The 20,630-nt window shown below is 53.4% G+C and overlaps 2 protein-coding genes across 4 annotated transcripts in view; one reads left to right on the forward strand and one right to left on the reverse strand.

The window, feature by feature from the left end:
- Macrod1 (mono-ADP ribosylhydrolase 1) overlaps window positions 1-4,357 on the forward strand; it is a 136,167-nt gene extending 131,810 nt beyond the window's left edge. The window contains exons 5-11 of one of the 3 annotated variants that reach the window (XM_026414404.2): window positions 2,454-2,570; window positions 3,036-3,157; window positions 3,263-3,293; window positions 3,429-3,502; window positions 3,813-3,894; window positions 4,000-4,035; window positions 4,188-4,357. In XM_026414404.2, coding sequence (XP_026270189.1) covers window positions 2,454-2,570; window positions 3,036-3,157; window positions 3,263-3,293; window positions 3,429-3,502; window positions 3,813-3,894; window positions 4,000-4,004 — 431 coding nt within the window. In that variant the 3' untranslated portion in view covers window positions 4,005-4,035; window positions 4,188-4,357. The remainder of the gene's footprint in view (window positions 1-2,453; window positions 2,571-3,035; window positions 3,158-3,262; window positions 3,294-3,428; window positions 3,503-3,812; window positions 3,895-3,999; window positions 4,036-4,187) is intronic. The other 2 variants (XM_026414403.2, XM_026414407.2) reach the window with 2 other exon arrangements.
- Window positions 4,358-4,503: 146 nt separating this feature from the next.
- On the reverse strand, window positions 4,504-13,230 carry Otub1 (OTU deubiquitinase, ubiquitin aldehyde binding 1). Its single transcript, XM_026414466.2, has 7 exons — window positions 13,121-13,230; window positions 11,182-11,243; window positions 10,835-10,933; window positions 6,260-6,378; window positions 5,955-6,039; window positions 5,649-5,843; window positions 4,504-5,508 (listed from the first exon to the last, which is right to left on the reverse strand). Exons 1-7 carry the CDS (start codon window positions 13,176-13,178, stop codon window positions 5,311-5,313), a joined length of 816 nt encoding a protein of 271 aa, XP_026270251.1. The 5' UTR covers window positions 13,179-13,230; the 3' UTR covers window positions 4,504-5,310.
- Between the last annotated feature and the right edge of the window lie 7,400 nt (window positions 13,231-20,630).

Here is a 20,630-nt window from a genome sequence, read left to right on the forward strand (position 1 = left end):
CTCCCTTGTACAGGATCCCAGAAAGTCTCAGCCAATGCCAAGGTAAGAGCCAGGGTGAGGCCTGGGGGCCAGAACCTAGGGCTGCTGGTAGTGTAGAGGGGAGTGGGCCCTTTGGGCCTGTGGCCAAAGACAAGAGGGCTGGGTTCCCTCTGCACTTGGGTGGGAGAGCAGGAAGGCTGCTGGGTGAACAGGGAAGGGCTGGGCAGGAGAGGTGGCTCAGTCGGGGCTCTGTCCTGCTTGGGGGTGTGGAGCAGAGGTGGTATCCTAGGCCTGTCTCCCATCTTTGTTTTAGGGGAGACAGGCCTAGGATACCACCTGTGGGTGCCTGGTCCTGTTCTAGAAGTTGCTGGAGGGACAGCAGCCCAAAGCCTCTGCTAGTACCACCTCCAACCCTCTCCCTCCTGCCTTGTGCCCCCAGGTCAGTCCCAAGGGCCTGGCTGCAGGCCTGTCCACTTCTGCAGGAAACATTAAGTCCCTGAGACACAGATCTCACCGAGCTCCACTTCCGCACAGCTCCCACAGCCAGCCAAGGTCACCTGCAGGGCAGTTAGCCCCCGGAGACTAGCAGCTGGGTGCCAGGAGGCTGAGACCACTGGAGCTGGTCAAGACCTGACATTCCATGGTCACCTGTGCACACCTACCTCTGGTGTACACACATTCCCTGAACATGCCACATTTGTCATACTGTCATAATAAGAGCCAGCCAACCTCACTTCTGCTTATGCCAAGTCCTGGCTGAAGCATGTTATAAGAATCAGCTCACTTGGGGCTCTGGATGTAGCTCAGCAGAAGAGTGCTTGCCTAGCATGCACAAGGCCCTGGATTTGATCCTAAAATCTGTAGGGAAAAAAAAAAAAAAGAATTAACTATTCTTCCAACACCCTCCATGAAGTGGGTACTGCTATTGGACCCAGACAGGCTGAGTGATGTGCCCTGGGTCACACAGCTGTGGCTCACAGAGGGGGGATTTAAACTCTCGGCTGCCCAGCCCCCAGGCCCCTGCTGTGGCCCATGATGCGCTCCCACCCAGAGCAGACTTGCTCTGCCCCTGCTCTGCAGCACCTGCTCCCAGGGCCTGGGTGGCTTTCACTGCCTCCTCCCTGAGGCTGCTGCTGTCTTTATTCCCCCAAAGGAGAGGAGGGGGCTGGAAAGACCGTTCCTGAGCCACTCCCAGTTCTTCAACCCCGGACCCACCCACACCCACTTCTGGGAAATCACCTGGTGCCAGCTCTGAGAGGTTGTAAAATTAGGTTTAATTGGACCCCACAGGGCACAAGAGAAACAGCAGAAAAAAGGGGTCTAGTCCAGCTGGTGTTCCTGGAACTGTGCCAAGACTTTGAGGGATGGAGTGACAGGAGGAAGTAGCCTTGGTTTGTGTGTCTGTAAAATGGGGGAAATTATGGTCCTTTCTTGATGCCAGACACTGGGAGCATAAGGCGCCTGGTGTTGGAGGAGCTTCGGATCCAGGCCTGGGGTGCAATCAGACGGCAAAGATGTGTTACATTCTTCTCTTTTCCTGAAGGTGTTTCACTGGCCCTAATAATATCCAGATAGAAGGAAGGGACTCGACAGTCTGGCAGCCATGAGGCGCCAGCCTGGAATTCACCAGGGTTGGCTGCTGGAAGACTCCTCCCCGCCTCACCTCCGCTGCTCCGGAGTTGTTTATCTGGGCTGGGGTCCCCAGGGTGGCTCCAAAGGCCCTGGAGCCACCTTCGAATAAACAATCCCTGGCCTGGTCCCAATTAAGTCCCAATTAAGCTGATGGCTGCTGGTTCTTTAGGCAGCAGGAGGGTTGCAAGCTCTAAGATACCTGCACGTGGCTTGGAAGCCGCCGCCCGGGTTACCTCCGCGCGGTGCAGAAGGACCCAAGCTCAGGCCCCTGGTAGGATCTGCCACTTGTAATTAGATGGCTTCGGTTTCTTCATTTGTAAAGTGGGCCCTAGAGTTTGATACAGCCCCGAGGGGCGTCGCCTGGGGCGATGGGCTTTGAGGCAGGACCCGATGTTTAGGCCTGTCGGTGGCGGCGACTGGTTGGAGGTTCGCGGTCCGCTCAGGGCAGACATGAAAGTGCGAGCTTCGGGGTAGTGGGGGCTCTGCTGTGAGGGGCCCGGCCTGCCCGAGCCCCTCTGGCGCGGCCGGAAGAGCAGGGTGGGCGAGGCGCGCCCCCTGCCGGTCGCCCCTTGCCGCTTCCCGCTGAGCCCAGCTGCAACCACACTGGACACCTGGGTCTCCCCAGATGTGAAACTAACACCTCCCGGCGGGACGAAGCGAGCGGACAGAGGCTGTCGGGGAAAGGCGCGGTGTCTGAAGTCTTAGCATAGCCGAGGGAAGGGATTCTTGGGCTTGGGAGTATTCAGCGACGGACCTCAGCCTTCTCTGTAAAGGGGGTCAGCCACGCCTGACCGCCTCAGGGACGCGGGGAGCCGCACAGCTCACTCCCTCCTCCCCCGCAGTGGACGGTTGCATTCACCGGGCCGCCGGACCCCTGCTCACCGACGAGTGCCGAACCCTGCAGCACTGCGATACCGGCAAGGCCAAGATCACCAGTGGCTATCGACTGCCGGCCAAGTGTGAGTCCCTGACAGGCCACAGCCTTGGGGCGCAGCTAGGGCACCTGTGTGGAAGTGAGCATGAGGGGGTGCGGTCTCCCAGCCGCAGGGGGCACTTCTTAAGTGCCAGGGCCTGACCCTTTCTCCAACATCCCAGGCAGCAAGAGCTGGGGGACAGCAGGGGCCTGAAGGGAGGGGGAGGCATCTTCCCCCACTCTGCGCCCAGGTCTCAGTGGGCGTCCACACAGACATGGGCGTAACGCGACACGCTTCCTGTGGCCACTGAGCTATGGGCGTGCGGGTCAGCGCGCACGTGTGGACTCGGACCCTACCCATGTGCCCTCAGGGTGGGGTCCTCTGGGAGTCTCAGAAGTTGGGGGGAGAAGGCTGTTTCCTGACCCCCTGCAACCCAGGCCGGCAGCGGGAATGAGCGAGCTCTGGTCGGAGCGGAGACCCCGGCCCGGCTGACCCTGTTGCCCCCTGCAGACGTCATCCACACGGTGGGGCCCATTGCCCACGGGGAGCCCAGCGCCAACCAGGCTGAGGAGCTCCGCAGCTGCTACCTGAGTAGCCTCGATCTGCTGCTGGAGCACCGGCTCCGCTCGGTGGTGAGGGTCGCCAAGCGGCGGAACGGGGGCGGCCCGCGGGAGGAGGCTGGCAGGAAGTGGGGTGCAGAGTGATGATGTCCCCATCCCCTCTCCCCCCCGTCCCAGGCGTTCCCTTGCATTTCCACCGGCGTGTTTGGTGAGTGGGGTCTGGAAGAAGAGGGGAGTGGGAAGTGGACTCCCACACGCAGGGCGCGGCGGGGAGTGGGCGGGCCTAGACACAGGGGGCGGGGAGAGCCAGAACCTGGACTCACCTGCCCCGCCCCGCCCCCAGGCTACCCCAATGAGGCGGCGGCCGAAGTAGTTCTGGCGGCGCTGCGCGAGTGGCTGGAGCAGCACAAAGACAAGGTGGAGCCTGGGCCCCGTGGAGTGAGATGGCGGGCGCTACCCACAACACCGCCCGGCTCACCAGCCCCACATTGGAGCAAGGGTGCTGAGCGTAGGGCCAACCCGGTCGTGCCAGCCCTCTTTGAGGCCTGTTTCTTCGTGGGTAGCAGCGAGAAGGGAGTGGCGGGAGCACAACCCCAAGCCCTTTCTATAGAAGGCTCAGTGTGAGCTCTATAGTCAGGACCATAGGAGGGGACACCCCCAGAGCAAGGCAGGTAAAAACCTATAGGGGGCCGAGCAATAAGACAGGCTGAACAACCCTTTGACGCAGGTGGATCGGCTGATCATCTGCGTATTCCTTGAGAAGGACGAGAACATCTACCGGCAGCTGCTGCCCCACTACTTCCCCGTGGGTACGTGCCCCGTGCTGCCCCAAACCAAAGGCGCCTACCCCACGGCCAGCCCTGCCCCTCCCCTCTCGGCTCTGGGCTGGGCTCTCACTGTCCTCTGCCTTCCAGCCTGAGGCTCCCCGCAGCCCAGCCTGAGCAGGACTGGTAAGCAGGGCCTGGCCCCTTAAGGCTGCCCTACACACTAACCTATCACTAACACCTGCTCAGCCTCTACTGGGCTCACCCCCAGGTAGGGAGGAGGGGAAACCAGGGCGATTGAAGGCCTCAGCTTCTTGACCTCTCTCCTCTGCCTTTAGACCTGTCCAGGCCTGCAGGACCTCGCTCCCAGCTCTGAGAGGTAGCTGAAGCCTGCGGTCTGGGCCTGGGCAAGGCCAAGCTGTTCTTTCCTTCAGTTCCACACCCCACCCCGCTCCCCCCTCCCTGCCCCTAAGGAGCCTCTTAATAAAATGACTATTTCAGCTCCCAATGTCTGAGCTCTGACTGTTCTGGGGCTGGATCATGGGAAGCCAACCCAAAATGGAGCCCCAGTCAGGCGCTTTTGGCTTATAGGGACTGGCAAGAGCTCTTGGTGAGCCAGGCGGGTGATGGAGGCACGGGCTGGACAGCGAAGGCGGCAGCAGCACTTCACATTTATTGAGGGCCTGCCCCCAAGGAGCTCACAGCCTGGGGCTGAGACCCCACATGTGCTGGGGTGGGTGAAGAAGAGAAGCGAAGGCAAAAGGCAGGCAATGCAGACACTGGCCCAAGCAAAGAGGGTGCAAAGCAGGCGCAGGCAGGGGGCCTAGAGGCGGGGAAGAGTGGGGAACTGGCAAGCCCTGCCTAGACCTGAGGACTGAAGGCCACTCCTCCCGCAGCAGGCCGGTGCCCCCTCCGCCACCTGGCCTGGGCCAGTCTCATCCTATGAGCCCTCTCTGCCCAGGACTCTCCAGTCATGCAGATCCCTGGTGGAGGGCACAAGACTGGGGTCTGGGGCCCTGGCCAGGACAACAAGGTGGAAGCCAGAGACCTAGGCAACTCCCAGAGAAACATCCACAACTGGAAGTGTGGAAGCGGAAGGGGGAAGGGGGAGGCCTTAGAGAGCACACAATTCCAAGCAACCAGGAGGGTCCCCCAGGAGGCCTAGCCCCCTCAAAACTGCTCCTGGTGAGAAAGCTTGGGGTTGGACAGGTAGAAAACTGGGGGACCCACCTGAGGGAAGCGGGGCAGCCAGACACACAGCAGCCAGTGGGCAGGCAGCAGCAGGGACACGCACACACGCAGCTTACCACCAGCATCCCCTTTAATAAAACGTGGAAGGTTGTGTGACAGGAAAAGGGAGGGAGTGAAGTATGACCATTTACAACCACAAAAAAAACCTCTGTACATGTCTAGGGCCTGGCAGAGGGGGAGGCAGGCAGGGCAGTGGCAGGCCAGCCAGCCCTATTTGTAGAGGATATCGTAGTGTCCAGGCCGGTAGAGAAGGTAGACCTTGGGCTCAGAGCCCTCAGGGAAGACGTGCGGGTTGGTGGTGCCACCCTCACCACGGTCCATGTACTCCACCTGGATGGACACGCTAAGGGCCTGCGCCAGCGCGATGATGTGGATGTGGTCACTCTCCTTGCACATGGGCTCCACCTCCTGCAGCACAGGTACTGGTCAGGCCCTTCCCAGCACCCTTCCCCAGGACCCGTGGGCCCTAGTGCACTCCCACCCCCTTGGCACCTGCCACCCTGGGGCAACAGACAAGGGATGGTCCCCAGTGGGAGGGGGCTTGGCACCTGCTGACAGAACTCCTTGACAGTCCGCCCACCCTCGATGAAGTGCTCAAAGAACTTGCTCTCCCGCTGCAGGTAGCCTGAGGTGAGCAGCCGTAAGTAGACCACAAGGTAGTCCGAGGTGCTCTGGTCGTTGAAGGAGGCCAGGAGGTCAGCTACTGAGGTCTGCTTCTCCACCTGCTCGATCAGGTCCATGAACTGCCCCCATGGAGGGAAAAAGGGCAAGGTGAGGGAGGAGGGGGTCAACCCCACCCAACCAGGCCAACCACCCTCCATCTTGGCTCAGCTTGAGACAGGTGCAGAGCTCACCGTATTGTGGAAATCCTCAATTGTGAACTCAGTGAAGCCCTGTGACACCAAGTCCTCTTTGCTCTTGGCAGACACAGCCTTGAACCTGTGGGTAGGAGCGGAAGAGCTCCTCAGCCAGCAAATCAGGGGCCCAGGCCGCACTGTCCAGGCTCAGACAGGCCACCCTCACCCCAGCTCAAAGGGAAGCCCCCAGCAGGAGTCCAGCCAACCACCTGGTCTAAGGTGGAACCGTCCTCCTATCCCTCAGGAGGGAAGAAGGTGCCCACAAGCTTTGCCCTCTGGTGCCCACGCGCCACCCTCCTCACCGCTGCAATTCCTTGCTGTCATCCAGCAGTGCCTCCAAGTGGGAGAATCCAAAAGCTCGATAGAAGCAGTTGCCATCAGGCCTGGTCTTCCGGATATATGAGTACTTTTTGTGCAGGTCCTGCAGAGAGGCAGCCCCCCCCCCCCCCGACCCCTCAACATTTGCCCAGACTAGGGCTAGCCCAAGAAATGGCCCCAACAAAGGTCACAACACAGCAGATGGCAACTAAGCTCCAAGAAGCCACTCCAGGCTGCAGAATGGATGAAGGGAATCACTGCCCAGTGACTCAGGAAGCTGTGCTCTTATGTACAAACTAGCTGCCTGGGTGGCCAAAACTGCTGCCAGCCACTGGCCAGGCCACACAGCTGGGCTACAGCATTGTTTATAAAAATGCACAAGGTCAATGCTTACCTAGCATTTGTGATACCCTGGGTTTGATCCCCAGCACCAGGAAAGGAAAAAAATAAAAAAAAAGGAGAGGGACTGTGTGTGGCTCAGAGGTAGAGCTCTTGCCTGGCAGATGCAAGGCCCTGGGTTCCATCCCCAGCAACATGCGGGCACACACAGATGATAAAATTAAAACACTAACATGCAGGAGAGTGAATCTGTCTTTGATAATGCAACTTTTCCAGTCTTTCATCCAAGAGACCTTCAGGGTAAGCAGATCAGGGCAGGGGTACAGTGGCAAGTACCACGCCCCAGCCAGGTGTCCAAGGCCCGCGGCACAGTCCAGCTCAGCCTAATTGAGAACGGTTTTCTCACCTAAGCCTTTCCACAGTCCTCTGGGGTTTAAACAACCTTCCTTGTCTATTTCTAGCTTCTACCTGCCTACTCACAGGTACCATCTCCAGTCAGCCTTTTTTTTTTGGCAACGGGGAATTGAATCCAGGGGCACTCAACCACTGAGTCACATCCCCAGCCCTTTTTTGAATTTTATTTAGAGACAGGGTCTTGCTGAGTTGCTTAGGGCCTCACTAAATTGCTGAGGCTGGCTTTTAACTCTTGATTCTCCTGTCTCAGCCTCCCAAGCCTTGGCAACTGGCTTCCATTCAACTTTTCCACTTTCCTCCCCAAAGGGAGAGAGACTTCTCTTATACTTCCCCACCACAGTGGCTACCAGCGCTTCCTAACCAACAGGCCTTGCTCCTCTGCTTTAGTACTCTCTCCTCCCACCTCAGTCACTTTTAAACTGAGAACCTCCTCAGCCACCACAGCGTACCCACTGCCTTCTCTCCTGATCTCTCCCATCTGTCCCTCAGTCCTAACTGCTACCTGAACTGCCCCTCCACTCCACACAAGCCTGTTCCCTCTCTAGTGCTCAAGGACATTGTTCCAGGAAGTCCTCTCTCCTCCTGCATCAAATCATCTCTCCCAACAAGTTTAGACCCATCAGCAGAAAACACCTAGTTATGTCTTGCTTTAAAAAAGAAAAATCTCAAGCTGAGAACAGGGGCACACTCCTATAATCCCAACAGCTCGAGAGGCTAAGGCAAGAGGATCACAAGTTCAAAGCCAGTCTCAGCAACTTAGTGAGGCTCTAAGCAACTTAGCAAGACCCTATCTCTAAATAAAATATAAAATGGGCTGGAGATGTGACTCAGGGGTTAAACCACCCCCAGGTTCTATCCTTGGCACCAAAAACAAAACTAAAATGTATGTCTGTAATCCCAGACAGGAGGATCACAAGTTCATGGCCAGCCTCAGCAATACAGCCAGGCTCTAAGCAATTTAGCAAGACCCTGACTCGAAATTAAAAATAAAAAACAGGCAGGGGATGTGGCTCAATGGTTGAGCACCTCTGGGTTCAATCGCTGTTTCAAAAAAAAAAAAAAAAAAAAAGGGGCAAAATCTCTTTTGACTTCAGAGTGCTCTCCAGCCATCACTCTTGTCTTTGCTCCTCTGCAGCAAAACTACTCATAGCATTGTCCCTGCTCAGGCAGCTCACCTTTCTGTGAGAGGACTTTGCTCCAGCCAATGTCACAAAAGCCCTCCTAGTTTGGAGGATCAAATCTGGCCCTCCCCAGACTGGCCTCTCCCAGCACTACCCCCACACCATGCCCTCCACATGGGCACTTCCCCTACCTGGCTGGGGGACGCTGCACCCTCTCCTCCCTGCAGGCCGCCCCTCATCCCTCTGCACTCTGAAGGGCAGGGCTTCCAACAAACCTGTAGTGCCCTTCCTCAAGACACACGTGGCACCTGCCAGAAAAGGGCCATAGGAATGCCTGGTGATGCCCTGGGATGGCTTCCACCTTTCAACTCTTTACATTTGCTGGGTGACATCAGTGTTGACAATCCAAGCAGTCCCAAATGTCAATCTTTACCCACCAGCTCCACTTCTGCCCCTTGCTTCCCCCCTCCCTTTTTTTTTTTTTTTTGGTACTGGGGATTGAACCAGGGTGCTTTTTATTTTTATATGGTGTTGAGGATTGAACCCAGTGCCTCATGCATGCTAGGTATGCACTCTACCACTGAGCCACAACCCCAGTCCCCAGCCCTTTTTGTCTCATTCATTCATTCATTTATTTATTTTTGGAACAGGGTCTCACTAAGTTGCCAAGGCTGGCCTCCAACTTGCAATTCTCCTGCCTCAGCCTCCCAAGTCATTGGGATTACAGGCATGAGCCATTGTGCCCAGCTCCCCAATACCTCTCTGAATTGTCTAACTGGCATTCAACCAACAAGTCTGTCTCAACCTCACACCAACCTGCTCCTCACCTAGGCCCCCCGACTTCAATCACTTCAACCTTGTGGCTCTGCTCACTTCTCCCTCACCTATCTCCACCTTCAGGTTCTTCCCTCACTGCATCTCTAGCCAACCATTGTCACTGCTTACCCGGACCACCTGGGTCTAAGGCACTCTGGCCTGCTGCAGGTTTTACTGCAAAAGCCTCCTTGAAGCACCCCCTGCCTGCACGCACACACAGTGCCAAGCCCTCTGCTGAGTGCTCATGATCATCATCCTAGACTCCTCTCACAGGCCCATTCTGCAGAGGAACCAAGTCTGCACCCAGGTCCACATGGGCACTTCTGTTACCACCCTGTCTCTCTGCCCAGGGAGAAAAGGTGGTCTTGGCCATAGCACACAGAATGGGGTATCAGAATGGGACATTAAGGTGCATTCCTGTGGATAGCTGGCTCTGGACATTCAAAACATTTGCTGAATGACTCAGTGGGAAGAATCCAAGGACCATCCTGTCCTTACCAGAGTGGCCTAGTATGGCAGATAGGCCAGGAAATGGGGACAGCACTCCACTCACCCACGACATAGGAGAGGAGGAGCCTGCTGCTTCCCAGCCTCACTGAGCAGTAGCACTGACTTGACCAGCATCTGATCAGAATCTCCCTCCAGCCAGAGATTAGCAAATAATTGAAGCTCCAAGTTCAGTGCATTGCCCAAGGCCACACAGATGGAGTGCAGAGGTCACAAGAAGAACCCAGGTGTACTGGCCTCCTAAGGCAATGCCTGCATCTCCCCACGGGCCTCTTGGGGAAGCTACCACACCCTGAGCAAAATGTATAAGCAGATCTCAGACCACACACAGATGGATCTGGCCCTCAGGTAGGTTATTTGACCTACTTTTTTTGGTGCTAGGGACATAACCTAAGGCCTCACATATATATACATCCTAGGCAAATACTCCAGCACTGAGCAATACCCCAGCCCCACAGATTTAAAGTCTGAATTAGCTGCCAACTGTTAGAAGTCAGGAGATTTCATTATTTCTGGCTTCTCTGGCAACAGTGGAGTGACAGTCCGAATACTCCCTGTCACAGTCTGGCAGCTTGTGAACCGTGGTGCCTTCAATGTTCACCAGCTTCAATCATACCTGCCTGGCCTCTGGCAGGCGCCTTCTCCAGGTGGAAGGGTCTAAGCATCTCTGATCTTTGGAGAGCGTGAGAAGAGTAACATTTACTAACTCTGTGCTGAGCCTACTAAATGCTGTTTACACACCCACTCTCACACTTCAACCAAGGTGGGTGGTAAAGCAGCTTGCCTATTTTGAATGATGCTGCAGGGCCCTGTGTAGAAGCCTGTGGCCCTGCTTCTCTACCACTGCCCACTCTCCACAAATGTCCAGGAGGTGGGCAGTGGGGCACATCCCTATGCAGCCCTCCTGCCCTGCTCAGCACCAGCCTGGTCAGCCCCTCAGTAGGCATGAAGATGGCTGGCTCCTGCCCAGCCTGTACTTGGCCCCACAGAGCAACACCTCCCTCTACCTCAAAACCACCCTACAAGTAGATGCTTTCACTATCACACTATTTTTTTTTCCTTTTCTTTTTTGGAACTGGGGATGGAACCCACAGCTTTGTGCGTGCAAGGCAAGCACTTTGTCAGCCCTCACTGTCCCTATTTTACAAATGAAGATAGTCATGTACAAAGATATGGAGGACCTGCCAAGGAGATAGCTGCCAAGTGGCAGTGTGGATTTGAAGAGATATCTTTTTGAGTCCAGAGCATGCACACACTAGCACTGACAGGTGTTCCTCAATACCCTATCCTCTCAGAGACCAGGTTGAGCAAGGAGCATGACTGAAGCAGGCACCCTCCTGCCCCCTCCAGCCAGGCTCCCACCTTGATCTTCTGTTGGTAGATGTTGTCATCCTCAGCATACTCCTTGTACAGGACGGAGAGCTCCAGCCGCTCCGACACCAGAGGGTTCTGCACAGCAATCTGCAGAAGGCAGGAACCCATCATGCTGTGGCATGGAGATGCAGTGACCCACGCCTAACAACCAGAACATCTACAAAAGGGGAGCTAGGCTGATAACCCAGTGGTACAGTAACCCCATAAAAGCATCCAGCACAGCTTAGAAAGGAATGGGATTCTGAAGTACAGATAGATAACAGACCTCAGGCCTAGTCTATTCATCCACATGATGGGGTCACCAGCCATCCCTCCCACCCTCGTTAGCCCCTCACCTCTTGCTGAATTCGGTCCTGTTGCGCCATGATGGCTTCATCATAGGCCAGGCAGTTAACGCCTAGAAAAGGGGAAGAAAAAAAAAAAGGATTACTATAGGTCCTGGTATCTCTGCTGCAGGTTGCTGGGCCAGGAACAAGCACAGCCCAGGAGCAGAGAAGCAGGTTTAAAATCTGGAAGCAAGTGTCTTACGCCCTGCTCCACCCCACTGTGTAATCTTGGCAATGTCCTTCCCCTTCTGGGCTTTCATTTCCTCGTCTTTAAATTGAGAGGATAGCCAGGCATGATAGGACACACCTTTGGTTCCAGCTACTGGGGAGGCTGAAGCAGGAGGATCACTTGAGCCCAGGAATTTGAGACCAGCCTGGCCAAAATAATGAGACCCTATCTCAAAAAAAAAAAAAAAAAAAAAAAAGATGGGAGCATAGAGCTTGCATTTGCCTAGCATGTGTGAGGTCCTGGATCCAATCCCCAGCACTGCCAAAGAATTAGAATAAAAATAAGGGAGAAAAGTAATCATTCCCCACAAGATTCACTCTTCCTGATGATTCTAGCTTCCTCCCTGCTTTCTAACATCACTTCCCAGCAGACCGGGAGTGCTCTGGCGTGGAGAGGCCTCTTGGGGAAAGTAAGATGAGGAGGTGGAGTCCTGAGCTAGATGGGAGCTTTCTGTGAGCCTGCTCTTTACCTATCACACTCTTCCTCTTCCTGCTAGCCTAGGTATCCTTAAGGGTGCCCATTTTACAAATAACAAAACAACTGTGCAAAGGTGAATAATCTGCCCAATAGTAAAAAGCTGTGGTCAAATCCATATTTATGATTCTAGTCTAAGCTGTTCACAACATTTCTCCTCTACCAGTTCACTACTGAGCCCTTTACTCACCCATGAAATAGGGCTAACACTACCACCTTCCTCCAAATATAATATTATGGTATTCACCATAGCAGGTGGTACCTAAGAGTACTGTGGAGTCATCCAAGGGTTGAACAGGTCTACTATGGGGACCCCACTCTAAGTAGCCGTTGGGAAGGGGCCAGGAGACCCAAATTCTAGTTTTGACTCTGCCTTATGTGATCTATACATATATGTGACTATAGGTGATCCTGAACAAAGCCCTTCTGGGGGCCTGGGTTTGCCAGTTCTCAGTTCCTCAAGTGTGCAGGTGGAGTGGGGTTTGAGTATGCGCTGAATGACATTTAAGGTCAATCCTTTTGGACCAGCTCATCCCAGGTTCTTAGCTGGGCCAGGCCCATGCCCCAGAGCAGAGCTGTCCCCCACACACCCTTGTGACCTACTCGGCCACAAGGGCCCAACTTCTGGGTAGAAAAGGAGAGGGTGTGGCTGTTTTTGGAAAGTTCTAAATCCTTCAGGGTCTACGAAAACAATGCCTACGCAGGCAGAAGAAGTCCGAAAGGCCAGAGAGGGGGCTCTAGGGAGAAAGCTGCCCGAAGCCCCAGGGGCAGACACTCGCAGCCCCGCGCCAGCCTGCACGGCCAGCCTGGTCCTTCGTGGTCTGCAGCCCCGCGTCACTACGAGCCTCCAGACGCGGGCTGCTCTAGAGAGGACAGAAGACTCGGCCCCGACCTAGGCCTCGAGCAGACTGCCAAGACCAGGGCATAGAGGCTCGGGGCCCAGAGGCTCAGGCCCGGGAGTCGGTGCCGGGAGCCGAGGGGCTGGGCGGAGGGCGGGACGGCGCAGGCCCCGCCCCAGGCGTGCGCGAGGGAAAAGAGCCGCGGGCCTCGGTCGGCCCCGCCCGGCCGGGGGTCGCGGCGTCGGCTTCTTCCATTGTGAGGGGGAGGGGAGGCAGCGGAGGCGGAGGAAGGGGCCGTCCGCGCGCTTCGCCCCCGGCCGCCTTGCTTCCTCGACCTCCTTGGGAACAGTCGGCAGGGCCTCGCCCTCGGCTAGCCCGTGATGGACATCCCTCCCTCGGTGTGTACCTTCGGAGTCGCTGCCCAGCGGCTCCTGCTTCTGCTGCTGAGGCTCCTCCGCCGCCATCTTTAAACAGCGCCGCACTGCCGACCGCTTCCGGGTTACCAGTTGTCCTCCCCCCGGAAGTGGGCCCCTCCTCGTGGCCCCTCCTCGGCAACGCCCCTAGCAACGAGCTCCTCGCTGCGGTTGTCAACCGATGGCGTCCAGGGCTCTAGCGGCTTCAGGCGTGCGGGCCGAGGTCCCTGTGGGAGTCGGGTCCGCCCCGCCCGCGCCTCCACCCTGCACACTTGCTTGGTTCCAAATTCCCAGCTTCCTAAAGGTCCCAGGGGTGATAAGAGCTTTCTGGAGCCAACTCTGTTTTCTGTTTCTGGAGTTCGAAACTCGGATTGAGTTGAGATAAGTAGGACAATGAAATTAAAATCACCGAAAGCAAGATTCCTGCTGTGGGCTTCTGCGATTGTAGCTGCAGTGCGGAGCATCCAACGAGGAGACAGGAAGTGGTGCCAACATCGTGACGCCCCTTGGCCCCGGCCTCGTGGCACCTTGCCCCTCCCCACCGAGCCTGTACTTTAGTCGGCCGTGGTGACCTGCTTCCGACAGAGAGAACATCTCTTTGGTGTCAAGGCAAAAGCCTGGAACCTAACTTTGATCTCCGTATCCTGGTTGGGAGAAAGCAGGGTCATTTTAAAAGCAAGAAGTTATTCCAGCGTCTGTAATTCCAGTTATTTGGGATGCTGAAGCAGGAGGATCACAAGTTTGAGGCCAGCCTCAGCAACTTAACCAGGTCCTGTCTCAAAATTTAAAAAGGGCTGGGAATACAGTTCGGTGGTAGAGGGCCCCCTGGGTTCAATTCCCAGTATCGCAAAAAATAAGTGAAAGCAAGAAGTTAGACTGGGGATGTGGCTTAATGGTGGAGCACTTTCCTAGCAATGCAAAATAAAATAAAATAAATAAAACAAACCAAGGACCTAAGAGAAAAGGAAAACAATGGTTGCAAGGGGGTATGGAGGAATGCATGTGTCTGCAAAAGGGAAAGGAACCTGTGTCATACTTTGTGTCAAGGTCAATGTCCGGGGGTGTGCTTTATCATAGTTTTCTAATGTTATCTACCAGTGGGGGAGAACCAGGTAAACAGTACACAGGATCCTTTTGCACATTTTCTTAAAATTGCCTGTGAACTATTTAAAAATTTTTAAAAATTACTATTAAATTAGAATTTAAATGGCAAAGTCATGGATTCCAATGATGCTGTTAAGAGATTAGTCTGTGGGGGCTGGAGTTGTGGCTCAGTGATAAAGCGCTTGCCTAGCATGCGTGAGGCACTGGGTTTGAGTCTCAACACTGCATATAAACAAAAATAAATAAATAAAGGTCCATTGAAAACCAAAAAAAATATTTTTTTTAAAAAAAGAGGTTGGTCTGGGGCTCTGGTTCCCATCTTCACAGTGGAGGGCCCTTTTTATGTCAGTGGTCCTTTAGCTCTCAAGAAAGCTATGCCTGAGCCACATCAGATCCCTTGGTTCATGAAAGGACAGGCATGGAATAGGCCCGAATGTTATCATTAGTTACTGCCAGCACTGGAGCAGGTGCAGCTGCTGCCTGGGTTTCCTACACAGTCCAATATTGGCTTTTTCACAGCAATAACTACAAATACCAAATCTGTAGCCCAGCACCATTACAAATGACCATTTATTGAGTCATTGGGTCTTTGGGTTGCTTCCAAATTTGAGAAAACAAAAGGTCCACCATATTTGGACCCTGTAACTATCAAACTGTTCATTCCTTCCCCCCACTTAACAATGAAATCCATAACTGTTAATGAGATCTGCGAGTAGGACAGAATGTGTATTAGTAAGTGATGGGCAAAGACAGCCTATGACAAAGACCTGATTTCTATTCAATTTGTGGGTGTGTGTGTGTTACTGGAGATTGAACCAAGGGTCTTGCATATGCTAGGCAAGTGCTCTATCACTGAGCTACATACCCAGCCCTTTTTAAATTTTTATTCTGACACAGAGTCTCGCTAAGCTGGCCTTGACCTTGGAATCCTCCAAAGTAGCTGGAATTATAGGTATACACCACCACAGCAGGCGAGCTTTGTAAAAATCTTGAAACCAACCTCCCTTTCCTGGACTAGGCAGCCCATGGTGGGGGTGAGGGGAGGCCTAACAATCAGGACAGGGAACATCTGCTCTCCCTGTATGGTTCAGTGCTGGTTAAGCCCCAGCTGCCAATACCAGATAAATGCCATGGGCTTACAAGAATAGACCTGCACCCTCAGGGTGCACAGTGGCTGCAAATTGTGGGTGCTCTCTTCCTTCTAGTGTTCAACTCTCCCCATTTTGTCAGATAGAATGGGAAGGACATGGCCAAAGGGAAGCTTTGACTCTTAATCCAGCTCCAGGAAGTCAATTTAAAAAAAAAATGTTGATAGACCTTTGTTTATTTATTAATTTATCTGTGGTGCTGAGAATCCAATCCAGTGCCTCACACATGCTAGGCAAGCGCTCTACCACTGAGCCACAACCTCAGCCCCTCCAGGTCAATTTTTATCCAGCTGTTATTTGTTCTGTTTTGTTTTATTCCTTTCTTGGCAGGGTCTCACTGTGTTACCCAGACACTGGCCTCAAACTTTCAATCTTCCTGCCTCAGCCTCCCAACTAGCTGGGCTCACAGGCCCAGCCACAGCACCTGGCTTTTTTTTTTTTTTTTTTGTACCAGGGATTGAACTCGGGGGCACTCCACCACTGAGCCACATCCCCAGCCCTTTTTTGTATTTAATTTAGAGACAAGGTCTCACTGAGTTGCTTAGTGCCTTGCTAAATTGCTGAGGCTGGCTTTGAACTCACGATCTTCCTGCCTCAGCCTCCTGAGCTGCTGGGATTACAGTTGTGAGCCACCACACCTGGCAGCACCTGGCTTTTTCTTTCTTTCTTTTTAATACTTGTTTTTTAGTTTTTTAGATGGACACATCTTTATGTGGTGCTGAGGACTGAACCAAGTGCCTCATGCATGCTAGGCGAGCGCTCTACCACTAAGCCATATCCTCAGCTCCAACACCTGGTTTTTCAATGCCCATTGATTTGGTGGTTAATAACTGATCCCTTATTCCTATTCCATCTGTCCCGTTAATTTCACCACTTTGGGATTTTGACCCTTTATCCTGAAGCATCTTAAACCCACCTCAGATATACCAGGAGTCCCTGGCAAAAGACCCAGATGTTTGTCTCTGCCTCCCAATATGCCACCACAAATGGTCATGTGCCATGGCCCTGACTGCCAAAGGCCTATAACCAAATAGGCAGCACAAGGCCATGGCTGTTCAGGCTGCTGGTTGGAATTAGTCCATGAGCCCCACATCCATGTCCGCAGGATTCTGTCAGATGCAGGGAGAGGAGGCTCCACATTGGGACCCAAGAACTATGAAACCTCAGCCACAGAGAAAGTGTACAGAACAGCTCACTCAGAGACACCCAACCCCCTTCCACCTTACAGGACAGGGGCCATGCTGAGTAGACCAAGGTAGGGATGCCATGTGCATCCTTGATAGCCACAGTCCTCACAGGAAACCACAGACAACCAAGAACCTTGACCAAAGACAAAGAACGGGCAGTCTTTCCCCAGGGGACTTGGAAGTCAGGTCCCCAGAGGACCGAGAATGGCCACTGATGGACCTACAGTGGCCCACAGACAGCTGGTCCTAAAATCATGGTCTAGGGAGACTGTCACCACTGCAGTGGCCAAGATGATGGGGCTGAGCAGGGTTCGTATTTGAGGTGCAGCAGCTGAGTGGAATGCAGGTCACCTGAGGCAGAAAGCAAGCCAAGGGTCAGAGGTGACAGGGAGAGCTTCCCAATCCCAACTCAAACCCCCATATTCCTTCTTGGGTCTTCCTGTGAATGCATAGCATTCAGTCCATTTTCTATCCCTGAAGGTAATCAGCCCAGATCCTTCAGAGGGCAGATTTATCACTTTCCTCATCGCTGCCGTAAGAAATCACCACAAACTCAGTGGCTTACAATGACACAAGTTTATTATCTTATAGTTCTGGTCTAAATTTCACCAAACTCAAATCAAGAGGCAGGGAAGCTGTTCTGTCTAGAACCTCTAAAGAAGAATCTACTACTTACACCCGCAGGTTGGCAGAATTCAGTTCCTCGAAGCTGTGGGACTGAGGTCCCCATATTCTTGCTGGCTGTAAACTGAGGGCTGTTCCCAGTTCTTAGAGGCCACTTCCTTCATTCTCCAACCAGTAAGGTCAGGCAGGATCTTTTGCAGGTCAGGACTGGTGATCACCTTGAGCCCACTCAGATGATCCAGGGTTAATCTCCATCAAGGTCCTTAACCTTAATCACATCTCCAAAATCACTTTTTTTTTTTTTCTTTTTTTGGTACTGGGGAGTGAACCTGAAGGCGCTTTACTACTGAACTACATCCCCAGCCCCTTTTATTTTTTATTTTGAGACAGGGTCTCACCAAGTTGCTTAGGCCTTCACTTAATTACTAAAGCCAGTCTCAAACTTGTAATCCTCCTGCCTCAGCTTCCTGAGTCCCTGGGATCACAAGAGTGGGCCACTAAGGCTGGCAGCAAAATCACATTTGCCATGTAAGATAACCTATTCACCAATTCCAGGAAGTAGAGCTGGGACATTATTCTGTCTGCCACATCTTCACTTTGCAGTCCTGAAAACTAAAGGTCAGAGAGACTAGATGACAGGTCCAAGGTCATCTATCTGTAAATGGCTGTGCCAGGCCTCACACCTGAGTCTCCCATCTCCCAGCCCCTGATTGCAGACATGACAACTATATGGTGACCACAGTCTCCCTCTCACAGTGTGCACACCAGGCAAACATCCAGACAGGGACACAAAATGCCACTCAGAGTATGAAGCCTTGCTTTCCCCATAAGGTATTCCTCTGGGGCCCCTGTTTTGGTTGGGGATAAGAAATCAATGAAAAGTGACTAGATTTCCAGCCTGGTGGCCACAGAAGACCAATGAGGACAGGGTTAAAGCACAGTAGGTCACCTGACCTCTAAATCCTCCATCTTGTCCTCAAACCTATCATCACTCACCCCCTGGCCCACATATGCTGGTAGAGCTGGCCCAGGGGAGAACACAGGCTCATCATGGGCCTTCCAGACCAGGGCCTGAAGGGCCTGTCTACAGCCACTGGCTTCCAACAGTGGGCAGCGACTCAAGACACAGAACTTTGGAGGCCTGGGGCTCCGGGGCAGAGCGCTGGCCTAGCACATGTGAGGCACTGGGTTCGATCCTCAGCATCATTTTAAAATAAATAAAGGCATGCTGTCCATCTATAACTACAAAAATAAAATTTAAAAAAGAAGTTTGGGTGGGAGGAGTTCCCCTAGGATGGAGTCCTCCCTGTTATAGTTCCACCAAGGGAACTATAACCCACCTTCCTCCTCTTTCCTTTTTGGGTACTAGTGATTGAACCCAGGGATGACCTACCACTGAGCTGTACCCCCAGGTCTTTATTGTTTGAGGCAGGGTCTTATCAAGTTGCCGAGGCTGGCCTCAAACGTGGGATCCTCTTGACTCAGTCTCACAAATCACTGGGATTACAGGTATGTACCACAGCATCTGGTTCTTACTCCTTTTGAGTTCCAGGGACACAAAAGCAGGAGACACCTAAGTCAGATCGTTAGCAGTGTAGTGGCGTTACCATAGAAACTCAGGATGGCTCTCTTCTTTTGCCCCTTCCTTGGTGTGTGGTGTCCTGTGGCTCTGAGACCAATGCATAATCTGGCGACAGCTGGAGGAAAGCAACCCTGGGCCAACCTAAAGCCAGGTAGCATGCAGTCCTCTCCTCAGAGAGTGGAGGCTTGGTCAGAATGGCCCTTCAGCTCCCCTACACTGGGGGATGGGCACCTCCCCTAGGAAGTCAGGGAGCTGCCAGTGGGCACTCAGCTCCCACCCTACTAGGAGCTAATGTGAATAGGAAAGACTTCCAATGTGACACATGGTGTGTGGAAGGAAACAGCTAAAAGGCCACTCTACCCAGGGACAGTGACATTAAGAGACCTGTAGGTGGCAGGTGGGAGCCCCTAGCTCAGCACTCCAGCCTGGCTCAAGGCAGCCCTTTAGATCCAAGCTGAGGGTTCCCCCTCCCCTGGCCAATATCCCAACCTAGCCCCCCTAGCCCTTGACCCAGCATTCCTGGGTAACTGACTACTCCGTGGCTCTCCAAGCCCTGCCCTTCGGCCTCAGACCTGTTTGTGTGGAAGGAAATAGATATCCAGGAGGCAGGGAGCACCTTCCTACCCTCAGGGAAGCAGAAACAAGCCAGAGCTGAACTTGTTATATTACCTATGCCCTGTGTCCCACAGCCACTCCTGGACACCACATGGAAAGGACAGGGACAGAAAAGGGTGGTAGAGCAGGCTCACCTGCAGTTTCGTTGACATAAACCAGAAAACAAGAGCCCTGCAGAAGTGGCACTGGGAAGATGAGAATTTCTGACACACAGGGCCTAGAGCAAAGGGATCATCAGCTCTCACTTCCAGTGCCAGGAGTCCTGGCAGCCCCTGCTCCACAGGGAATAAATACTAAACCTGCATTTGTTCAGTAATCAACTGAATTATCCCTGCAGAGAAGCTGCAAAGGAGATGTAAAGCCATGTGGTCCTCCATGCCTGGCAGAGGTCCTGTTCCTTCCGGACACTGGCAGTCAAGATTCCAAGGCAGCTGGGTGTGGTAGCAAACTTAATCCCAGTGGCTCAAGAAGCTGAAGCAGGAGGATTGTGGGTTCAAAGCCAGCCTCAGCAAGAGGTGCTAAGCAACTCAGTGAGACCCTGTTTTTAAATAGAATGCAAAATAGGGCTGGGGATGTAGTTCAGTGGTCGAGTGTCCCTGAGTTTAACCCTAGTACCCACCTGCCAAAAAAAATTCCGGGGCTGGGGCTCAGCAGTAGCACCCTTGCCTGGCATATGTGAGGCACTGGGTTTGATTCTCAACACCATGTATAAATAAAATAAAGGTCTATCAACTAAAAAAAGTAAAAATCCAGTGCAGTATGCAACATTTCACAAGCACCATCCCTGCTAAGGAACCCCCAGACACCACAGGAAAGAATCACTGAGGAGCAGCAAATTCTGCAAGTCAGGGATAGAGAAACAAAAATCAGCAGAGTCAACAAGGAAGGCCAGTCAATAAGCATTTAGAGTGTTAAAAGGAAAAGGGCCCTGAGTTGACATAAAAAAAACACAAGGGCTGGGGATGTAGCTCAGTGGAGAGCATGCCTGCATGGGTGAGGCCCTGGGTTCCATCCCCAGCACTGCAAAAACAAAACAACAAAACAAAACCTGCCAAACGCCTCACCCTCCACCAAGAAAGGGCAATAAGAACCTAAGAAATGAACCACTAAGCGGGCTATGGTGGCACACACTTGTAATCCCAGCAGCTCGGGAGGCTGAGGCAGGAGGATGATGAGTTCAAAGCCAACCAGAGCAAAAGCAAGGTGCTAAGCAACTCAGTGAGACTGTCTCTAAATAAAGTAC

This window comes from Urocitellus parryii, chromosome 4 (assembly GCF_045843805.1).
Source record: "Urocitellus parryii isolate mUroPar1 chromosome 4, mUroPar1.hap1, whole genome shotgun sequence".
Taxonomy (NCBI): domain Eukaryota; kingdom Metazoa; phylum Chordata; class Mammalia; order Rodentia; family Sciuridae; genus Urocitellus; species Urocitellus parryii.

What these genes read in the sequence shown, in the direction of transcription:
- Otub1 (XM_026414466.2), bottom strand. Translation starts at nt 13,178, where the DNA reads ATGGCGGCGGAGGAGCCTCAGCAGCAGAAGCAGGAGCCGCTGGGCAGC. An exon ending in GCTGGGCAGCGACTCCGAAG is followed by an intron (nt 11,244 to 13,120) that starts GTACACACCGAG and finishes CCCCTTTTCTAG; the next exon opens with GCGTTAACTGCCTGGCCTAT. An exon ending in GACAGCAAGGAATTGCAGCG is followed by an intron (nt 6,040 to 6,259) that starts GTGAGGAGGGTG and finishes TCCTACCCACAG; the next exon opens with GTTCAAGGCTGTGTCTGCCA.